The sequence below is a fragment of the Balaenoptera acutorostrata genome, chromosome 4 (genome assembly GCF_949987535.1).
Source record: "Balaenoptera acutorostrata chromosome 4, mBalAcu1.1, whole genome shotgun sequence".
Lineage (NCBI taxonomy): Eukaryota > Metazoa > Chordata > Mammalia > Artiodactyla > Balaenopteridae > Balaenoptera > Balaenoptera acutorostrata.
In genome coordinates, this window is record NC_080067.1 from 11,489,546 (window position 1) to 11,512,729 (window position 23,184).

The following is a 23,184-nucleotide window of genomic DNA, read 5'->3' on the forward strand; positions in this document are numbered from 1 at the left end:
AAGAAGCAAAACAAAAGTAGAGCTCTTTCAAAGCCTCATTCCCAAGAATTGTCATTATTTTGCCTGTCTGATGGTTCCCTGGAAGATCCCACTTACCACACTGTCTGTAGTTGAGCTAACTCAAAGTTGACCCAGTGTGAAAGTTATTCTCCCTGGAGAGGTATTTGTTGAAAACAATTACAGGAAAGAGTTTTGGGGTTTTTTTTTTTTAATTGAAACGTAGTTGATTTACAATGTCATGTTAGTTTCAGGTATACGGCAAGGCGATCAGTTATATATATATATATTTCAGATTCTTTTCCCTTATAGGTTATTACAAAATACTGAGTATAGTTCCCTGTGCTATATAGTAGGTCCTCGTTGGTTACCTATTTTATATATAGTAGTGTGTATATGTTAATCCCAAACTCCTAATTTATCCTTCCCCTCCCCTTTCCCCTTTGGTAACCAAAAGTTTGTTTTCTGTGTCTGTGGGTCTATTTCTGTTTTGTAGATAAGTTCATTTGTGTTATATTTTAGATTCCACATATAAGTGATATCATGATATTTGTCTTTCTCTGTCTGGCTTACTTCACTTACTGTGATTATCTCTAGGTCCATCCGTTGCTGCAAATGGCATTATTTCATTCTTTTTTATGGCTGAGTAATATTCCATTGTGTGTGTGTGTGTGTGTGTGTGTGTGTGTGTGTGTGTACGTATATACACCATATCTTTTTATTCATTCATCTGTCGACGGACATTTACATTGCTTCCATGTCTTGGCTATTGTGAATAGTGCTGCTATGAACACTGGGGTGTATGTATCTTTTCAAATTATGGTTTTCTCCGGATATATGCCCAGGAGTGGGACTGCAGGATCATGTGGTAGCTCTATTTTTAGTTTTTTAAGGAACCTCCATACTGTTCTCCATAGTGGCTGCACCAATTTACATTCCCACCAACACTGCAGGAGGGTTCCTTTTCCTCCACACCCTCTCCAGCTTTTATTGTTTGTAGACTTTTAATGATGGCCATTCTAACTGTGTGTGAGTTTTGATTTGCATTTCTCTAATAATTAGCGATGTTGAATATCTTTTCATGTGCCTGCTGGCCATCTGCATGTCTTCTTTAGAGAAATGTTTGTTTAGATCTGCGCATTTTTTGATTGGGTTGTTTGTTTTTTTGATATTGAGCTATATGAGCTGTTTATATATTTTGGAGATTAATCCCTTGTTGGTCACATTGTTTGCAAATATTTTCTCCCAGTCCATAGATTGTCTTTTCATTTTGTTTATGGTTTCCTTTGCTGTGCAAAAGTTTTTAAGTTTAATTAGGTCCCATTTGTTTATTTTTGTTTTTATTTCCATTACTCTAGGTGACGGATCGAAAAAGATATTGCTGTGATTTATGTCAAAGAGTGCTCTGCCTATGTTTTCCTCTAGGAGTTTTATAGTATCCAGTCTTACATTTAGGTATTTAATCCATTTTGAGTTTATTTTTGTGTATGGTTTTAGAGAATGTTCTAATTTCATTCTTTTACATGTAGCTCTCCAGTTTTCCCAGCACCAGGCAAGAGTTTTAATGTTGCACTTGCCTTAGGAGGTGGATAAGAGCTGAGGCAAGCAACAGACAACCAAAAAGCTTAAAAGGAAAAGCTAGGGGAATACATATCCATAAGACATGGTTCTAGGGGCTTCCCTGGTGGCGCAGTGGTTGAGAATCTGCCTGCCAATGCAGGGGACACGGGTTCGAGCCCTGGTCTGGGAGGATCCCGCATGCCGCGGAGCAGCTGGGCCCGTGAGCCACAACTACTGAGCCTGCGCGTCTGGAGCCTGTGCTCCGCAACAAGAGAGGCCGCGATAGTGAGAGGCCCGCGCACCGCGATGAAGAGTGGTCCCCGCTCGCCACAGCTAGAGAAAGCCCTCGCACAGAAACGAAGACCCAACACAGCAATCAATCAATCCATAAATCAACCAATAAATAAGAACGTGAATTTCTTAAAAAAAAAAAAAACAGTTAATGAACAAATATTTGGAAAAAAAAAAAAAAAGACATGGTTCTAGGAATTCTAGAATGCCACAGATACGTGGAGTTGTGTGCATGCTTGTGGAAGACCCGAGGCTACCCGAAGTTCTTGCCTGTGCCTAATTTTGAGGCTCTGCACAAACAGGAAGTGAAAGCCAATTTTCAACTGCCAGGCTGTGTTCTAAAGATGTGCCCTTACGTACACAGCCCCTTGGCAAAGACCAGGGAATTCTTTTGGTCCCAGATGTTTAAGGAAATCTCTGTCCAATCGTTAGCTGACAGCTAAGCTAAATGAGTAGAGACTTCATTGGCCACACGTGGCAAAAGATACAGACTTTACAGAACATGTTCAGAAAAGTCACTGAACCGCTATAACAAGCAGCAATAACAACAAACCCTGGGGAGGGAGATGAATCTGATTTCCAGAATTGCCATGTTATATTATTTTAAAAGTCCAGTTTTCAACAAAAGATTGAGATATGCAGAGAAACAACGTATGGCCCATACACGGGAAAAACAATCAATAGAAACTATCCTTGAAGAAGCTGAGACATTGGGTTTACTACACAAAGAATGTAAATCACTTATTTTATTTTTTTTAAGTTTATTTATTTAATTTATTTTATTTATTTATTTTTTAAGTATTTGTTTATTTATTTATTTATGGCTGTGTTGGCTCTTCGTTTCTGTGCGAGGGATTTCTCTAGTTGTGGCAAGCGGGGGCCACTCCTCATCGCGGTGCGCGGGCCTCTCACTATCACGGCCTCTCTTGTTGCGGAGCACAGGCTCCAGACGCGCAGGCTCAGTAACTGTGGCTCACGGGCCCAGCCGCTCCGCGGCATGTGGGATCTTCCCAGACCAGGGCACGAACCTGTGCCCCCTGCATTGGCAGGCAGACTCTCAATCACTGCGCCACCGGGGAAGCCCAATTTATTTTATTTTATTCACTTTATTTTTGGCCGCATTGGGTCTTCGTTGCTGCGTGCGGGCTTTCTCTAGTTGTGGCGAGCAGGGGCTACTCTTCGTTGTGGTGCGAGGGCTTTTCATTGCGGTGGCTTCTCTTGTTGCGGAGCATGGGCTCTAGGCGTGCAGGCTTCAGTAGTTGTGGCACACAGGCTCAGAAGTTGTGGCTCACGGGCTCTAGAGCACAGGCTCAGTAGTTGTGGCACGTGGGCTTAGTTGCTCCACAGCATGTGGGATCTTCCTGGACCAAGGATCGAACCCGTGTGCCCTGCATTGGCAGGCGGATTGTTAACCACTGCACCACCAGGGAAGCCCATAAATCATTTATTTTTAACATCTTAAAGGGGCTAACAGAAACCATGTCTAAAGAATTAAGAGAAAGTTTTTTTTTAAATGCTTCACCAAATAGAGAATATCGATAAATATATAGAGATAATATTTTTAAAAGCAAATGGAAATTCTGAATTTGGAAATTATAGTAACTGGAATAGAGGGCCTCAATGTTAGATTTGAGTAGGCAGAAGAATCAGTGAGATTGAAGATAGGTCAGTTCCTAGTCTTGAGGAACAGGGGGAAAAATGAAAAGTGATCATAGCCTCAGAGACCTGTGAGATCCCAATAAACATAGCACCATACACACAAGGGAAGTCCCAGAAGGAGAAGAGAAAGAAAAGGAGGCAGAAAGAATGTTTGAAGAAATAATGGCTGAAAACTTAAACCATTTCAAAAACGTTAATCTACAAACTCAAAAAGCTCAAAGAACTCCAAGTAGAATATAAACTCAAAGAGATCCAGCCTACACACATTATAATCAAACTATCAAAAGACAAAACAAGACTCTTGAAAGCAGAAAGCATTTATTGGGCTTCACTTTATTGCACTTCACAGATAATGCATTTTTTACAAATTAAAGGTTTGTGGCAACGCTGAACTTTTCCAGCAACGTATGCTCACTTCATATCTGTCACGTTTTGGTAATTGTTGCAATATTTGGAATTTTATTCTTATTATATTTGTTATGGTGATGTGTGATCCGTGATCTGTGATGTTCCTATTGTGATTATTTGGGGGTGTCACGAACCACACCCATATAAGATGGCGAATTTAGTAAATGTGTGTGTTCTGACTGCTCCACCAATCAGCCATTTATTTCCTCATCTCTCTCCCTCTCCTCAGACCTCCCTCTTCCCTGAGACACAACAATACTGAAATTAGGCCTATTAATAACCCTATAATGGCCTCTGAGTCCTTTAAGTGAAGAGTCTCATGTCTCTCACTTTAAATCAAAAGCTAGAAAGGGTTAAGCTTAGTGAGGAAAGCATGTCAAAAGCCCAGATAGGCCAACAGCTGGGCCCAGTGCACCAAACAGTCAGCCACATTGTGAATGAATGCAAAGGAAAAGATCGTGAAGGAAATTGAAAGTGCTACTCCAGGGAACGCATGAATGATAAGAAAGCAAAACAGCCTTATTGCTAATATGGAGAAAGTTTTAGTAGTCTGGATAGAAGATCAAACCAGCCACCACATTCCCTTAAACCAAAGCCTAATCCAGAGCAAGACCTTAACTCTCTTCAATTCTGTGAAGGCTGAGAGAGGGGAGGAAACTGCAGAAGAAAAGTGTGAAGCTTAGCAGAGGTTGGTTCATGAGGTTTAAGGCAAGAAGCCATCTCTGTGACATCAGAGTGCAAGGTGAAGCAGTGAGTGCTGACGTAGAAGCTATAGCAAGTTATCCAGAAGATCCAGCTAAGATCATTAATGAAGGTAGCAACACTAAACAACAAATTTTCAATGTACATGGACTGCCTTCTGTGGGAAGAAGATGCCATCTAGGACTTTCATAGCTAGAGAGGAGAAATCAATGCCTGGCTTCAAAGCTTCAAAGGACAGGCTGACTCTGTTGTTAGGGGCTAACATTGCAGTTAACAATGCAGCTAACATTGAAGCCAATACTCGGATTCTGAAAATCCTGGGACCCTTAAGAATTATGCTGTCTACTCTGCCTGTCCTCCATAACAACAAAGCCTGGATGACAGCACATCTGTTGATAACATGGCTTACTGAATATTTTAAGCCCACTATTGAGACCTGTTGCTCAGAAGAAAAGATTCCTTTCAAGATGACTGCTCATTGAGAATGCACCTGGTCACCCAAGAGCTCTGAGGGAGATGCACAATGGGGTGCATGTTGTTTCCATACTTGCCAACACAACATCCATTCTGCGCTCTATGGATGAAGGAGTAATTTTGACTTTCAAGCCTTATTATTTAAGAAATACATTTCTTAAGGCTATAGCTGCCATAGAGAGTGATCCCTCTGATGGATCTAGGCAAAGTCAACTGAAAACCTTCTGGAAAGGATTCACCATTCTAGATGCCATGACAAACATTCGTGATTCATGGGAGGAGGTCAAAATATCAACATAAACAGGAGTTTGGAAGAAGTTGATTCCAACCGTCACGGATGACTGTGAGGGTAGAGGAAACAACTGTAGATGTGGTGGAAACAGCAAGAGAACTAGAATTAGATGTGGAGCCTGAAGATGTGAATTGCTACAATCTCATGATAAAAGTTTAACAGATGAGGAGTTGCTGCTTATGGATGAACAAAGAAAGTGGTTTCTTGAGATGGAATCTACTCCTGGTGAACATGCTGTGAAGACCGTTGAAATGACCGTTGAAACCTATTCAAAGGTTTAGAATATTACGTAAACTTAATTGATAAAGCAGTGGCAGGCTTTGAGAGGATTGACTCCAATTTTGAAAGGTCTTCTGTGGGTAAAATGCTATCAAACAGCACTGCATGCTACAGAGAAATCGTTCATGAATGAAGAGTCAATTGATGGGGCAGACTGCATTGTTGTCTTATTTTAAGAAACTGCCAGTCACCCTGGCCTTCAGCACCACCACCCTGATCAGTCAGCAGCCATCAACACTGAGGCGAGACCCTCCACCAACAAAAAGATTACAACTCACTGAAAGCTCAGATGATGGTTAGCATTTTTCAGCAATAAAGTGTTTTTTAATTAGGGCATGTACAGTTTTTTAGAGATAATGCTATTGCACACCTAGTAGACTACAGTATATTGTAAACATAACTTTTATATTCACTGGGAAACCAAAAAAAATTTGTGTAACTCACTTTGTGATATTTGCTTTACTGCAGTGGTCTGGAACTGAACCTGCAGTATCTTCAAGCTGTATCTGTATTGAAATTTAGCTTCATTAATATGAACTAAATTGTTATAAGTTAACATGTTAGTTGGAATACCCAGGACAAACACTAAGAAGATAACTATAAATTATAAAAGAAATGAAAAGAGAATTAAAATGGTACACTAGAAAATATCTAACACAAAAGAAGGCAGTGATGGAGGCCTAGTGAAACAAAAAAGAACAGATACAAGACAAATCGCAAAATGGCAGGTGTAAAATCTACATTATCGGTAATACATTGAATGTAAATAGATTAAACTCTAATTATAAGGCAGAGAGTAACGGAATGACTACAAAACATCCAATTATATACTATCTATACAACATGTGCTTTAGCTTCAAAGACACAAATAAGTTGAAAGTCAGAGGATGAAGAGAAATACCATGGCAACAGCATCCAAAAGAGAGCTGTAATGGCTGTACTACTAAATAAATGAGAAACTATCTTGAGATTAATGAAAGCAAAAATATAACATTCCATTTCACTGCAGTGAAAGCAGTGCTTAGAAGGAAATTAAGCTGTAAACACAGTAAAAAGGAAGAAAGGTCTCAAGTCTATAATCTTCCAGTTTAAGAAACTAGACAAAAGAAGTGCAGACTAAAATCCAAAGCAGGCAGAAGAAAACAATAGAAATTAGAGCAGAAATAAATGAAGTAGGGATTCAAAAAAAAAAAAAAAATAGAGAAAAATCAACAAAACAAACTTCCTTTACAAAAATCAACAAAATTGACAAACTTGTAGCTAGAATGACCAAGAAAAGAAGACGATTGAAAATCAGGAATGAAGAGGGGGGAATTCTACTAACCTCACAGAAATAAAAAATTTATGAGAGTACTATGAATAATTACATACCAACAGATCTGCTAACCCAGATGAAATAAACAAATTCCTAGAAAGATAAACTATCAAAACTGTTTCAAGAAGAAATAGAAAATATGAGTAGGCCTATAACACGTAAAGACATTGAATTTGTAATTTAAAAAAAACTCCCCAGAAAGAAAAGCTCAGGACCAGGTGACTTCACTGGTGGATTCTACAAAACATTTGAAGAATTAACACCAGTCTTTCACAAACTCTTAAAAAACTGAAGAGGGGGGAAACACTTCCCAACTCGCTCTGTGAAGTATTAACCTCATACCAAAACCAGACAAAGGCATCTCAAGAAAAGAACACTACAGAGCCAATATCCTTTATGAATGTAGATGCAAAAATTATCAACAAAATAATATTGAACCAAATCTATCACCATCTAGAAAGTCTTATACACCATGAATATCCCTTATGAATACAGATGCAAAAGTCATCAAAAAAATACTATCAACCCAAATCTATCAATGCTTAAAAAGTATTATATACCATGACCAAGTGGGATTTATCCCAGGAATGCAAGATATTTTCAACATATAAAAATAAGTCAATGTAATACACTGTATAATAAAGGGGGTAAACACTTGATTATCACTATTAATGGAGAAAAAGAATTTGAAACCCTTTCATGATAAAAACACTAAACACTAGGAGTAGAAGGAAAGTTCTTCATCTATGAAAAGCCCACAGCAAACATCATACTTAATGATGAATGACTGAAAGCTTTTCCCCTAAGATCAGAAATGAGGCAAGGATGTCTACTCCACCACATCTACTCAACACTGTACTAGAGGTTCTAGCCAGAACAATTAGGAAGGGGTGGGGGGGGGGGGAAAGGCATTCATATAAAAAGAAGAAGTTAATCTATTTGTAGATGACATGATCTGGTATATAGAAAATCATAAAAACTCCACCAGTACATTATTAGTGCTGATAAGTTCAGCAAGGTTGCCGGACACAAGATCAATATAAAAAACCAACTGTATTTTTATACACTTGCAATTAACAATCCAAAAATGAAATTAAGAAAACAATTCCATTTATAATAGCATCCAAAAAATACTTGGGAATAAAAATAAAAGGAGTATAAAAATTTGTACACTAAAAATGACAAAACTAAATAAATGGGAAGACATCCTGTGTTCATGAACTGGAAGATTTAATATTATTAAAATGGCATTCCCCAAATTAATCTCCAGATTTAATGCAATACCTATCAAAATTCCACTGATTTTTTTTGACAGAAGTTGACCAGGTGACCCTAAAAAGTTCATATGGAACTGCAAAGGACCCAAAATAGCCAAAACTATTTTGATAAAGAACAAAGAGGACTCAACGCTTCCCAATTTAAAAACTTACTACAATGCTACTGTAATAAGGACACGTGTGGTACTTGCTTTAGGACAGACATACAGATCAATGGAATAGAATTGAGTCTAGAAATAAACCTGTATATTTATGGTCAATAGATTTCAATAAGGGCACCAAGACAATACAATGGGGAAAGAATAATGTCTTTCAACAAATGGCGCTGGGACAGCTAGATGCTCACTTGCAAAAGAATGAATTTGCACCCCTATCTCACAACACATAGAAAAATTAACTTCAGTGGATCATAGATCTAAGCGTAAGAGCTCAAACAAAACTCTTAGAGGAAAACACAGCTGTAAGCCTATGACCTTTAATTAGGTATGACACCTAAAGCACAAGCAACCAAAGAAAAAAGATAAATTCGACTTCATCTTAAAATTAAAAATTTCATCACAAAATTAAAAACTTTTGTGTACCAAAAAACAGTATGAAAAAGTGAAAAGACAACCAACAAATGGAGAAAATATTTGCAGATCACTTATCTGATAAGGGTCTAATATCCAAAACAGACAAAGAACTCTTACAACTAAATAATAAAAAGACAATCCAATTTTTTAAATGGGCATAAGATTTTAATAATTTCTTCAAAGAAGATATATGGGTGGCCAGTAAGCACTTGGAAAGATGTTCAGCGTTATTAGCAACTAGGGCAATGAAATCACAACCACGATGAGAAACCACAACCACTGAGATGGCTATGATTTTAACAAACAGACAATAACAAGCATTAGCAAGGATGTGGAGAAATTTGAATTCTTATACATTGCTACTAGGGATGAAAAATGATGCAGCCCCTTTGGAAAACAGTCTGTCTGACAGTTCCTCAAATAATTAAACATTGACTTGTATGACCCAGCAATTACACTCCTAGATATATACCCAAGGAATTGAAAACGTATATTCACATATAAACTTGTACATGAATATTCATGGCGGCATTATTCCTAATAGCCAAAAAGTGGAAACAACGCAATGTCCACTAACTTAATGGATAAACAAATGTGGTATATCTATACAATGAAATACTATTCAACCATAAGAAGAGAGAACTTATACATAATACACAAGGATAAACCTTGAAAACATTACACTAAGTGGAAGAAGGCAGGAACGAAAGGCCACATATTGTATGATTCCAATTATATAAAATGTTCAGAATGGGCAAATCCGTAGAGATAGGAAGTGTATTAGTAGTTGCCATGGGATGGGGGGAGGGAGAATGGACATGACTGCTCGTGGGTACAGGGTTTCTTTTGGGGGTGAGGGCACTGAGCCGGCCGCCTGTGGGTCAGCACTGGCCCAGGTGGGTTTCCCTCAGCAGGGCTGTGGGCAGGCCCTCCTCTCGAGAGGCCATGGTGGGCACTGGGGCGGACAGGCTGCCAGCAGGCCGTGGCTTTACCTTCTCTAAGAACAGGACTTTTTAAGCCCATCGTTGTCTCTCACTCCCTCTGCGCAGAGGACCACAGAGAGGCGCAGCTGCACCCCCATGAGAAACCACACGGACAGCCGCTTCCCCCAGGCCTCATTCCACCAAAAATACACTGGGTGTCTGCCCCTGTGTTATGGTCAAGATCGCCATCTGCTTCCTGAGTTTCAGGATCACAGCTGACAGAAGCGTATCACAACCGTGAGTCATACATGCCTTTTTTTTTTCCTGAAAATGATTTATTTTACTCATTTCCCCCCTGCCCTCCACTTTGTTCTGCCATCTGGCAACTACTTTTTATCATAAAAATCATAAGTTCTTGTCCCCCTCATTTCTACTTCATGAGCAGTTAGTTAGTTCTAAATTGTCAGTAGATAGTAACTCGGGGAAAGTTCTCAGTACTCTGCTCAGAAGAGCAAAATGTGCATCCAGCAGGTGCTTCAAAAATGTCTGCTGGGTGAAGTAGCTCCACCAAGTCTGTATTTAGGCCTGGCCTCTGTCTCTCTCTGGATGATTTGAATCATCTTGGCAGGAAGCAACAATATGCATTTCTGAGATGATTTCTGTTTCCCTGGAGCAGGGGTGGTCACATCCGGAGCCGTGTGCCCCCTCCAGCTCGCCCCTCCCGGGTCTGCGCCAGCATCTGGTGGGAGAGGCCCCCGTCCCGTTCCGGGGGGACCGCCTGGGTTTCCTCAGGAATCCTGAGCTGTTCCTGCAAATTCCCTGAAGGCCGGCTTGACTCATTCTAGGCCTTTGCAAGCGGGCAGTGAGTCAGCGGGTCTTTGCTTCTTTCCCACATGGATGATTCAATACACATCCCACAAATGAGAAAACTGGGGCACAGCAAGGTTCAAATAAAGAGTCGAGGTCTACGTAGTGAAGAGTAAACAGGGAGGCCAAGAAAGTAAAGCTGGTCAGTCTGACCCTAGGATCTTTATTTTTCTGCCTAAAAGCCAGGAAAGGGTCTGGAAAGCCACACTGTGGGGGGAATGGGGAAAGAATTTCATTTTTTACTTCATGTAATTATGTGTAGATATATGCACATACTGTTTTTAAAAACCTAATTTATAAAGGAGATGAAACTAAATAGCCACACATTGAAGAGGCAAATCACAGAAAGCTAACTCTCCATTTTCTTTAAAAGCTACCGATTTTCCACCTTAAAAATGATCTGAAACAGTTACTAGGCATAGAGTCAAAGTGACTTTGAAATGTTGGATACAAATAATACAGACCAGTGGCCTAAAGAATGTCTCCACACACTGAATATGATTTTGCACGTGCAGTTCATATTTTGGGAGGTCCTCGCTCTGTCCCTGGTGGGCTTTCCAAAGACACCTGTTGAGTGACTGAATAAAGACTAAGCGGGCCAAACCCCACACCGTTCCTGCAACCCGTCTGCAAAGAGAAGGCCCTGCCAGCGGACTGGGAATGAATTCCCAGCATCGTTCCACCCCGCACAGTTGGGCAGCCGGAAGGCTCTTGCCCGGAGCTAGCGTGATTTATTAAGGTGTCTGGAATCCCTGGATGAGACACGCTGTGCACAAGAAACCTATGACTCATCTGTTCCCATCGCTGCCCTCTCTTCAGCACTTTTTTCCAGCCTCTCTCTCCGGGGCACTGCACTCTTTCTTTCCAGTTATTCTGAGTCCTGCCTGACACATTCCGATCACTGACAGAAAGGCAGATGTGAGAAAAGCTTCCCTTCTATTTTTAAAAGCTGCCTCAGGATCCACATTGCTGATGCTGCTGGCGGCTCTGGCACGATCAGTGCGGGGGGATGAGTTCTGGCCGACCAGAATGGAAAAGTCCCCATGGAAGCCATTTCTAACACGGCTTTTGCTCTGAGAGTTTGTTTCTTACCCTAGAAAATGTTTGAGGCTTCTGAAATACCTGTATATCCTGGGTGTCACTTGATCAACAGCAAGAACACACACGAAACCTGCTGTTTTGTGGACATGTAAAATATAAACTGACATTTATTTTTGTTTGCGCTCTTAAAACAATTGTGTAATGGAAGATCTGCTGGAGGAAGACGTGGCTTGAAAAATAGAAATGTGAGTAGAAAATACCAGAAAATGTCTCACAAATTTGCGCTTAAGAGAAAAAGACGCTGGCGAAATCTGTCTCCCTACCTCTTCCCGTGGCTCCCAGGATGGGCTCTGGGGCGAAGAAGTGGTCCCGGTGCTGTGAGCTTTGGCCTGTGCCAGTGCAGGGGGAGCCCACCCCACACCCCCTAGTCCTTCTCATACAACCGCCCGTAGAGAGCTGCCGTCACCAGGCCGGAGGACAGTCCGCTCTTCCTCAGAAAATAGTGATCATTCTCCCAGCCCAGCTGGTCAGGGGTTTCCAGGGTCATCCCTGAGGTCAGAAGCATTGGAAAGATATAGGAGGTACTGAAGTTCCCCCACAGGTGAAACTCAAATATCCCCGCAGCCTCTGTGACCTCCTGCCCACAGGTTTCAAAGCCAAGACCGCCACACTTGACCAGGGCACAGACTTGAACGTAGTAAGTGCCGTGCACAGTGTGAAGGCCGTCAAAGACCCCCAGAGCATACAGCTCCTTGGACAGAGTGGGCCTCTGGTAAAGCACATGACAGCAAAGGCCATTTGCACAGACTCGGAGGTAGCCTTCCTTGCCCCACACGGGAACCAGGGTGAAATTGTCGTACATCATCTCAGAGTTAAACGTGGGAGGGGCATTCGTGTTCCATTTGGGGGCTCCATCACAGTGGACGTCCTGAGCATCCTTCTGAGAGTATGGATCCCCTGCCAAGATTTTTAAAAACTTACTATGGGATGGGTCCATTTTCCCTGTGGCATTCCCTGTACCAATGAGACCCTGTGGATTTTTGGCTACCTGGGCAATTATAAGGTGACCTTCGGGGCTTTCCATGTCATGGTGCCAAAAGGACTTCAGAGGGGCGTGTATGCCACTTCCCGTCATCCCCAGAGATGGATGGTGGATGTTCGCAGCCAGAAAGTTGACGCCAAAGGTGATGGCGAAACCCCTCTGAATCTGAATGGCTGCCAAGAGTGGGAGCTGGTTCATCCAGGCGGTCGGATACACGACATGCTTCACCTCTGAGTCTATGAGGAGCCTGACAGCGGGGTCGAAGAACAATATGTCAAAGCAAGTGAAGATGCCAAACTTGCCAGCAAAGTGGGTATCAAAGGTGATGCGATCCACTTCCAGTGGGGTATTGAATGCTGCTTCAAAGTAGAGGTTTTGTTTGCGGTAGCTGTCAACCAGGGTTCCATTACTGCTGAACACCACGTTCGTGTTATACTGGTATCTGCCATCATTTGGGCACCCTGGGTCACTGCTATGACAAGGCTGCTTTGTCCCAAGATTGGCCACCAGGAACATCTCTCCCTTGACAGCCATACAACTCAGGCGCTGGAGGACCTAGAGGGAAAACAAAAAGTGTAAATAAAGGAAATTTTAAAACCCTGCCTTTTTCTTACAATTTTAAAATAGTACCTGTATTGTATCGATAATATATACATGGCTATCATAAATCAATAAGAAAAAAGTAACCACTACTGAAAGCGTGCAAAGGATATGAACAGATGGTTCGTAGATGAACAAATACAAATGGCCAACAAACATTGACAAGATGCTCAGTCTCAGTAGTAGTAAGGAGATAAAAATTAAAATGATAATGAGGTATCATTTTTCACCTCTATAAGATTGGCAAAAATTAAAAAGACTATTCTATCTTGCATTGACCAAAGGATGGGCAAACAGGCACTCATGCACTATTACTGGGGATGCAAAGTGCAATCAAAATCTTTTAAAGGGAAAACTTGGTGCTCTTTAAAAAGTAATTTTAAAAGTGCTTATCTTGGGGGGCTCCAATCAATATGGCGGAGTAGAAGGGCAGGGAGCTTACCTCTGCCCACAAATACAACAAAAATACATCTACATCTGGAACAATTCTCACAAAATACCTACTGAACGCTGGCAGAATATCTCCAACACCCAAAATCGCAAGAAGGATCTCCACACAACTGGGTAGGGCGAAAGAAAAAAAGGGAATTGGGACAGGACTTGTGCCCCTGGGAGGTAGTTGTGAAAGAGAAAAGGTTCCCACACTCTGGGAAGCCCCTTCACTGGAGAGGAGGATCAGCCAGGCCACTGCCCTGCGCTCCTCAGCCTGAGACGCACATCCACTGGTACGTGCTGGGGCTGGGTGCTGGAACTCGGGCTTCAGAGGACAGACCTGGGGAGAGCACTGCGGTTGGCTGCAGAGACAGCCTGAAGGGGCTGGAGTGTGGTATGGGCTGCAACCAGTGGTATACATGGAGAAAGCCCGGGCCCTCCATAGAAGCGAAGAGCCTTTGTCAAGGAGCGTGGAAGGGAGGGGCGAGCCTGCCATAGTAGCCTCACTTTTGGCATGCTCATGGCGGGTGTGTGCTACCACTGAAACCCCATTGTCAACACGCATGTCAGCAAAGTGAGGGGTGGGGCCCACCACAGCAGCCTCTTTCTCCATGCGCTCCTCTACGAGCTCTGGGAGCGTGCTAGTGGGTTGCCCACATGCAGAGGCGGGGCTGAAATCTCAGCCCTCTCCCTGCGGCTGTGCAGATTTACCCTACTGGTGCCTGCTTTGTAAACTCAGGGCCTGAGGGACACCCAAGTGGACAATGGGTACTCCCGTGGCTGGGCCAGGACTGGCCTTAGCATCTGTGGGCTTTGTGGGTGCATCTACATAGAGGGTGGGCCAGGGTCTGGGCTGCTTCCATAGCTCCCACAGCAGGTCCAGGTGTGTGACTACTGCAGTCTTGGTACCTGACTTCAATGGATTTGCACTGGTAGCCTTGTGAAAACAATGCCTGAGGGACATCAGGGCTGACTGACAGCATTCCCAAGGTTGAGATGGGGCTGAAGGCAGTGCCAACAACAGTGTACTTTGTAAGCATACAACAGGTGACACCACAGAGCACCCTCACGGGTGAACAGCTCTGGCAGAGGAATATTCAGTGGGTCCTCTCCCAGTGGGAGCGCTCCAATCCTGCCTACTTCGTACCCCAGCTCAGAAATGGATCCTAGGGGCTTCTACTCCAACAACTAGGGAGCAGACCCTGCTCAATACCCAGTGCAGGCTCTAGTCACCACAACACCACCACACCTCCTATCAAGGGCATAACGGCCAGCACACACTGAGGAGAGAGGTCGCAGGCATTCATAGTGAAAACAGCCCTCATACCAAAAAATATTAAACCCACACAGGCTACACAGGGACACTCCCACATAAAAATAGCCTTCCAGGACCACAGTAGATAATTGTTTCTCCCAAACTCACAGAGTAAGAGAAACATAAGTAAAATAAAGAAGCAGAGGAGCCATTCCCAATTAAAAGATCAAGAGAATTCCCCTGAAAGAACAATGAAACAGATCTCTTTAACAGACACCAAGTTCAAAAAGGAGATAATGAAAATACTAAAGGAATTAAGAAGGACTATTGATAGAAATGCAGATTACTGTAAAAAGGAACTAGAAACTATAAAGAGGAGCTAAGAAAAATTAGAAAACTCATTTGCCCAGACAAAAGCTGAGCTAAAGGCAATGAACAGCAGATTGAATAATGCAGAACAAATAAATGATCCAGAAGACAGAATAATGGAAATCACTCAGTCAGAACAGCAGACAGAAAGCCAGATAAAAAAAGATGAAAGCAATATAAAAGACCTATGGGACAATATAAAACATGCCAATCTACACATAATAGGGATTCCAGAGGAAAAGAAAGAGAAAAGGGGATCGAAAATGTATTTGAAGAAATTATGGCTGAAAACTTCCCAAACCTAAAGAAAGAAACAGATATCCAGGTACAGGAAGCACAGAGGGTCCCAAACAAGGTGAACCAAAACAGACCTACACCAAGACATACTATAATTAAAATGGCAAAAGTTAAAGACAGAGGATTCTAAAGGCAGCAAGAGAAAAACAGAGTTAATTACAAGGGAACCCCCATAAGGCTACCAGCTGACTTCTCTACAGAAAAGCTGCAGGCCAGAAGGGAGTGGCAAACTGCAACCTAGGATACTCTATCCTAAGCTGCAACCTAGGATACTCTACCTAGCAAGATTATCATTTAGAATAGAAGGAGAGAGAAAGACTTTCCCAGACAAGCCAAAGCTAAAAGAATACAGCAGTAGTAAACCTATCCTAAGGGAAATATTGAAAGATCTTCTCTAAATAGAAAAGAAGAAGGAATCTATAGGAAAGAGGAAAATCACAATTGGAAAATAAATCACTTAAATAAGCCAGTACACAGATTAAAAAAAAAAAATTCTCTGAAAGCAATGATAACCACAATGAACAGCAAACAGATGAATATGAAGGTGTAAAATCATAAAATAATTAAAATCATAAAATGTGAAAGAGGAGAGTATGAAAATGTAGATTATTTTTCTAAAACGTGTTTCAGTCTATATGACTACCAGTCTAAAGCAATTAGATATAGGAAGGGGTTAACATACTTGAAATACAGGGTAACCACAAATCAAAAACATACAATATATTCACAAAAACCAAAAAGAAGAGAACATAAGCATAATACAAAAGAAAATCATCAAACCGCAAAAGGAAAAAGAAAAAGGAACAAAGCAGAAATTAAAAAATCAAGGAGAAAACAAGTTCTAAAGTGGCAATAAATACATATCTATCAATAATTACCTTAAATGTCAGTGGACTAAATGCTCCAATCAAAAGACACAGAGTGGAAGACTGGGTTAAAAAACAAGAGCCTACAATATGCTGCTTACAAGAGACTCACTTTAGGGCAAAGGACACACATAGATCGAAAGTGAGGGGGTGGAAAAATATTTCATGCAGACAGAAATGACAGGAAAACAAGGGTCACAATACTCATATCAGACAAAACAGATTTTAAAACAAAGGCCATAAAGAAAGATAAAGAAGGACTCTATATAATGACAAAAGGATGAATACAAGAAGAAGATATTACACTCATCAACATATATGCACCCAATACAGGAGCAGCCAAATACATAAAACAAATACAGACATAAAGGGAGAAACTGACAGGAGCACAATAATAGGAGACTTTAACACCCCACTCACATCAATGGACAGATCTTCTAGACAGAAAATCAATATGGCAACAGAGATCCTAAATGATACAATCGAACAGTTGGACTTAATTGATATTTTCAGGACATTAAATTTTAAAAAATGCATTATTTTCAAGAACACTCTCTAGGATTGACCACATACTAGGGCACAAAATAAGCCTCAACTAATTTAAGAGGATAGAAATTATTTCAAGCATCTTTTCTGACCACAATGGCATGAAACTAGAAATCAACCACAGAAAAAGAAATGAGAAAAAAACAATTACATGGAGACTAAACAACATGCTGCTATAAAACCAATGGGTCAACAATGAAATCAAAGAAGAAATTTAAAAATACCTTGAGGCAAATGACAATGAAAACACAACCATACAAAATATGGGATGCAGCAAAAGCAGTTCTTAGAGGGAAGTTCATAGTGATACAGGCCTTCCTCAAAAAACAAGAAAAATCTCAAACAAACAACCTAACCTACCACCTAAAAGAATTAGAAAAAGAAGGGCCAACAAAACGTAAAGTCAGCAGAAGGAAGGAAATAATTAAGATCAGAGAGGAAATGAATAAAATGGAGATTAAAAAACAATAGAAAAAAATCAATAAAACCAAGAGCTGGTTCTTTGAAAGGGTAAACAAAATCAACAAACCTCTGCTCAGGCTCACCAAGAAGAAAAGAGAGGGGACCCAAATAAACAAAATACGAAATGAAAAAGGAGAAATAACAACCAATACTGCTGAAATACAGAAAACCATAAGAGAATACTATGAACAATTATACACCAACAAATTGGACAACTTAGAAGAAATGGACAAGTTTCTAGAATCATACAGCCCACCAAAACTGAATCAAGAAGAAATAGATAATTTGAACAGACTGATCACTACAAGTGAAATAGAATCTGTAATAAAAAAAAAAAAAGAAAACTTCCTACAAACAAAAGTCCAGGACCAGATGGCTTCACTGGGGAATTCTGCCAAACATACAAAGAATAACTTATACTGATCCTTCTCAAACTCCTCCAAAAGATTGAAGAGGAGGGGCCGCTCACAAAGACATTCTATGAAGCCACCATCACCCTGATACCAAAACCAGATGAAGCCACTACCAAGTAAGAAAATTACAGGCCATTATCTTTGAGGAATATAGATGCAAAAATTCTCAACAAAATATTAGCAAACTGAATCCAACAACACATAAAAAAGATCATGCTCCACAACCAAGTTGGCTTCATCCCAGGGTCACAAGGATGGTTCAATATACGCAAATCAATGTGATACATCACATCAACAAAAGACAAAAAACACATGATCATCTCAATAGATGCAGAAAAAGCATTTGATAAAATTCAACATCCATTCATGAAAAAAACTCTCACCGAAGTGGATATAGAGGGAACATATCTCAACATAGTAAAAGCTTTTTATGACAAACCCACAGCCAATATAATACTCAAAGGTGAAAAGCTGAAAGCCTTCCTGCTAAAATCTGGAACAAGACAAGGATGCCCACTCTCACCACCTGTATTCAACATAGTATTGGAAGTCCTAGCCACAGCAATCAGACAGGAAAAAGAAATAAAACGTATCTGAATTGGAAGGTAAGAGGTCAAACTGTCATTATGTGCAGATGACATGATACTATATATATATAGTCTATAGTAACACTAAAGACTCCACACAAAAACTACTAGAACTGATAAATGAATTCAGCCAGGTAGCAGGATACAAGATTAACATACAGAAATCAGTTGCATTTCTCTACACTAAAAATAAATTATCAGAAAGGGAATGTAAAAAGAAAAATCCCTTTTAAAAGCACATCAAAAAAAAAAAAAAAACAAAAAACTTAGGAATAAACCTGACCAGGGAGGTGAAAGACTTATATGCTGAGAACTATAAAACATTAATAAAGGAAACTGAAGATGATTTAAAGAAATGGAGGGACTTCCCAGCTGGCACAGTGGTTAAGAATCAGCCTGCCAATGCAGGGGACACGGGTTCAAGCCCTGGTCCGGGAAGATCCCACACGCTGCGGAGCAACTAAGCCCGTGATCCACAACTACTGAGCCTGCACTCTAGAGCCTGCAAGCCACAACTACTGAGCCTGAGAGCTGCAACTACTGAAGCCTGCGCGCCTAGAGCCCTTGCTCTGCAACAAGAGAAGCCACTGAAATGAGAAGCCCGCGCACCACAACGAAGAGTAGCCCCCGCTCGCCACAACTAGAGAAAGCCCATATGCGGCAATGAAGACCAAACACAGCCAAAAAATAAATAAATAAATTTTAAAAAAATAATTAAAAAAAATAAAGAAATGGAAAGATATCCCATGCTCTTGGATTGGAAGAACTAATATTGTTAAAATGGCCATACCACCCAAAGCAATCTACAGATTTAATGCAATCCCTATCAAATTACCCATGACATTTTTTCACAGAACTAGAACAAATAATCCTAAAATTTATATAGAACCATAAAAGACCCAGAATTGCCAAAGCAATCCTGAGGAAAAAGAACAAAGCTGGAGGCATAACCCTCCCAGACTTCAGACAATACTACAAAGCCACAGTAATCAAAACAGTGTGGTCTTGGCACAGAAACAAACATATGGATCAATGGGACAGAACAGAGAGCCCAGCAATAAACCCACACATCTACAGTGAGTTAATCTTCAACAAAGGAGGCAAGAATATACAATGGAGAAAAGACAGTCTCTTCAGCAAGTGGTGTTAGGAAAGCTGGACAGCCGCATGTAAATCAATGAAGTTAGAACACATCTTCACACCATACACAAAAATAAACTCAAAATGGCTTAAAGACTTAAACATAAGACATGACACCATAAAACTCCTAGAAGAGAACACAGGCAAAACATTCTCTGATAGAAATTGTACCATTGTTTTCTTAGGTCAATCTCCCAAGGCAACAGAAATAAAAGCAAAAATAAACAAATGGGACCCATTCAAACTTTATAAGCTTTTCTACAGCAAAGGAAACCCTAAACAAAACGAGAAGACAACCTACAGACTAGGATAAAATATTTGCAAATGATGTGACTGACAAGGGCTCATTTTCCAACATATACAAACAGCTCACACAACAACAAAAAAACAACCCAATCGAAAAATGGGCAGAAGACCTAAACAGACATTTCTCCAAAGAAGATATACAGATGGCCAACAGACACATCAAAAGATGCTCAACATTGCTAGTTATTAGAGAAATGCAAATCAAGACTACAATGAGGTAGCACCTCACACCGGTCAGAATGGCCATCATTAAAAAGTCTACAAATAACAAATGCTGGAGAGGGTGTGGAGAAAAGAGAACCCTCCTGCAGTGTTGGTGGGAATGTAAATTGGTGCAGCCACTGTGGAAAACAGTGTGGAGGTTCCTCAAAAAACTAAAAACAGAACTACCACATGATCTAGCAACCCCATTCCTGGGAATATACCCAGACAAAACTATAATTCAAAAAGAAACATGCATCCCTGTGTTCACAGCAGACTACTCACAGTAGCCAAGACATGGAAACAATCTAAATGTCCATCGACAGATGAATGGATAAAGAAAATGTGGTATGTGTGTATAGATATATACACATATACATATATACATACACACAATGGAATACTACTCAACCATAAAAAGAATGAAATAATGCCATTTGCAGCAACATGGATGAACTTAGAGATTATCATACTAAGTGACGTAAGTTAGAAAGAGAAAGACAAATACCTTGGATATCATTTATATGTGGACTCTAAAATATACACAAATGAACCTATCTATGAAACAGAAAGAGACTCACAGATATAAAGAACAGACTTCTGGTTGCCAAGGGGGGCTGGGGAGGGATGAATTGGGAGTTTGGGATTAGCAGATGCCAACTACTATATATAAAATAGATAAACAAGGTCCTACTGTATAGCACAGGGAACCATATTCAATATCCTGTGATAAACCATAATGGAAAAGAATATAAAAAATAGTGAATATATGTAAGTATAACTGAATCACTTTGCTGTACAGCAGAAATTAACACAACATTGTAAATCAACTGTACTTCAGTAAAAATAATAAAATTAAAAAATAAAGATGTCAGTATCTATGAGATGCATAGAAAAGAATATAGGTGGATGCACTGATGGCAGTTTGTCTAGAAAGGGAGGTGGATGAGGGATGGGGTGTGGTGAAGGTGGGCTTTCATCTTTTTAACTTTGATTTGTTGTAGAAGCATATATTCATGCATTTCTTGTGTGATTAACAAATAGAACGATCCACAGATGAGTAAATGCCTCATAATAGCAGACATTCTTTAAGTGAATGACTGTGGCACATGGAGCTCGGGTTTGGTTCTCAGGCCCCTAAGGGCTCCTGTCAGTCTCATTCAACATGTCCTGGCTCTTGGCCCCTGGCTTGGTTCATCTCCGTGAGCCTCCCACCTCCTGAGGAGGAAGGCCGGTCCCCTTACATACTTCCGTGTCATTGAATCGGTGGGGCTCCAGGCACGGGTTCCACCTGACCAAGTGGGGAGAAGGCATGAAGTCCAAAAACGGGTAAATGGATGTTCTTGTAAAGTTGAATCCATGGATGCCATCCTCTGGAAACACTATAATCTGTACACCCTGCAAGTCAAAACATCAGAGAATAGTCCGTTAACAGATAACGGGAAGCACCCCTTCATTCCTCTGACAGCCGCCCTGCAGCTGCTCTGGACCAGGAACCACAGAGGTCCAGACGTGGTAGCTGGGCTCGGCAGGGATCTGAGCCTTGGGGGAGCCGTCTCACTTGGCCTAACTCTGAGGGAAGAAAGACAAAGTCTTCTAGGGACCAGCACCGTACCGAGGGCTGGTCAGGGAAGAAGGTTACAGGTGAGTCTGGCTGAAGGGAGCAGGAGTTTGGAGGTGGCGGTGGTGCTATGGGAGATGGAGCGGTGACTGTAACAGGCCTGAGAATCAGGCTCAGCAGATGTGCTACCGCTAGTCCGGTGGGTGGCTTTCAACCTTCATTGTGCTTCTAAATCAGACAGGGGACTTCTGAAAACGCAATCTTTGTTTAGCGGTGATGCTTGGGCCCATCCCTAAAAAGTCTGCTTCAATCAACTGTGGGTGGGGTCCCGGCAACAGGTCCCCACGTGATTCTAACGGGCCCCAGTGGGCTGGTGGGTGAAAGTCAAGTGCATTGATTTCAGCATAGGAACCAGGACTTGCTCTAACTTGCCTTTCTCCCACTGGGAGTTAGGAGACTCCCGTCAGAGCCCTGACCGCCCTACAGGCCTTCTCCCACAGCTGGAGACACTGGGGGTCCTTGCCTGTGACAGCCCGAGGCTCCCTGTGACAGTGGCAGCAACCTGAGGAAACCCAAACAAACAGGGCGGCCCTCAGCTCCCAGCGCCAGGGCCCCTTCGGCTGCCGCTCTCCACTTACTCGGCTGAAAATGTTAAGCCTGGGGCAGCATCACCCCACAGTGAAAGGTGGAGGAGGATGGCAGAGCAAGCACGAATAATCTAAAATAACCGGCAATTTGAGTCACTATTTCTGGAATGCACTGCAAACTCCTTATAATTTTTTTGCTGGTTATAAAAAAAATTTCAAAAGTTTAAGTGTAGAAAATTTGGAAAAGACAACATAAAGGAAGAATTCATAATCCTATATCATGAAGATACTTATTGTTAACATCTTGCCTATTTTCATTTTTTCCCCCTCTCTGTATAGGTGTGCGCGTGTATAATTGAGACAATAGTAAACAAACGGTTTTCCATCTTGACTCTCTCGCTACAGAGCATCAAGACTACAAAGATACCTTCAGAAATATCACTTGTATTATATGCTGGATTATATTTAAGAGGACACCACAGTTTATCCTCTGTTACTGGGCATTTGAATTGTTCCCAACATTTTGTAATAAAAAAACTGTGTTGACCATCTGCGTACAGGGTGCTCAAAACACTTCCTGAATGAGCATTGTACACAAATCTTTGATTGGAACTCTGATTATTTCTTTAGAATAAAGCCTTATAAGTGAAAATACTGAGTCAAATGTATGAAAAATTTTAAATTCTTAATATATGTTGCCAAGTAGCTTTCCAGAAAGCTTACAGCAATGTACACTCCCTCCAGCAGAATATGAGGCTGGTCATCATATTGCACATTAGAAAGAAAAATTATCACAAGCTTGGAAATAAAGCAAGACGAAGAATTTATGTATACATTCTTTGTATACGTATATCTTTCTACAA

General features: G+C 41.1%; 1 protein-coding gene and 1 long non-coding RNA gene across 6 annotated transcripts in view; one reads left to right on the forward strand and one right to left on the reverse strand.

Moving 5' to 3' along the window:
* The first annotated feature begins 1,365 nt into the window (after positions 1-1,365).
* Positions 1,366-22,958, forward strand: LOC103004169 (uncharacterized). Its single transcript, XR_449736.2, has 4 exons — positions 1,366-1,452; positions 9,876-10,046; positions 21,642-21,817; positions 22,661-22,958. It is a non-coding gene; the product is annotated as an uncharacterized LOC103004169 (long non-coding RNA).
* Positions 10,045-23,184, reverse strand: part of BTD (biotinidase) — a 60,516-nt gene continuing 47,376 nt past the window's right edge. For all 5 annotated transcript variants that reach the window (XM_007166997.3, XM_007166996.3, XM_057545202.1 and 2 more), the window contains exons 3-4: positions 21,422-21,571; positions 10,045-13,254 (exon numbers count right to left, since the gene is read on the reverse strand). In XM_007166997.3, the coding sequence (XP_007167059.2) occupies positions 12,082-13,254; positions 21,422-21,571 (1,323 nt within the window). In that variant the 3' untranslated portion in view covers positions 10,045-12,081. The remainder of the gene's footprint in view (positions 13,255-21,421; positions 21,572-23,184) is intronic.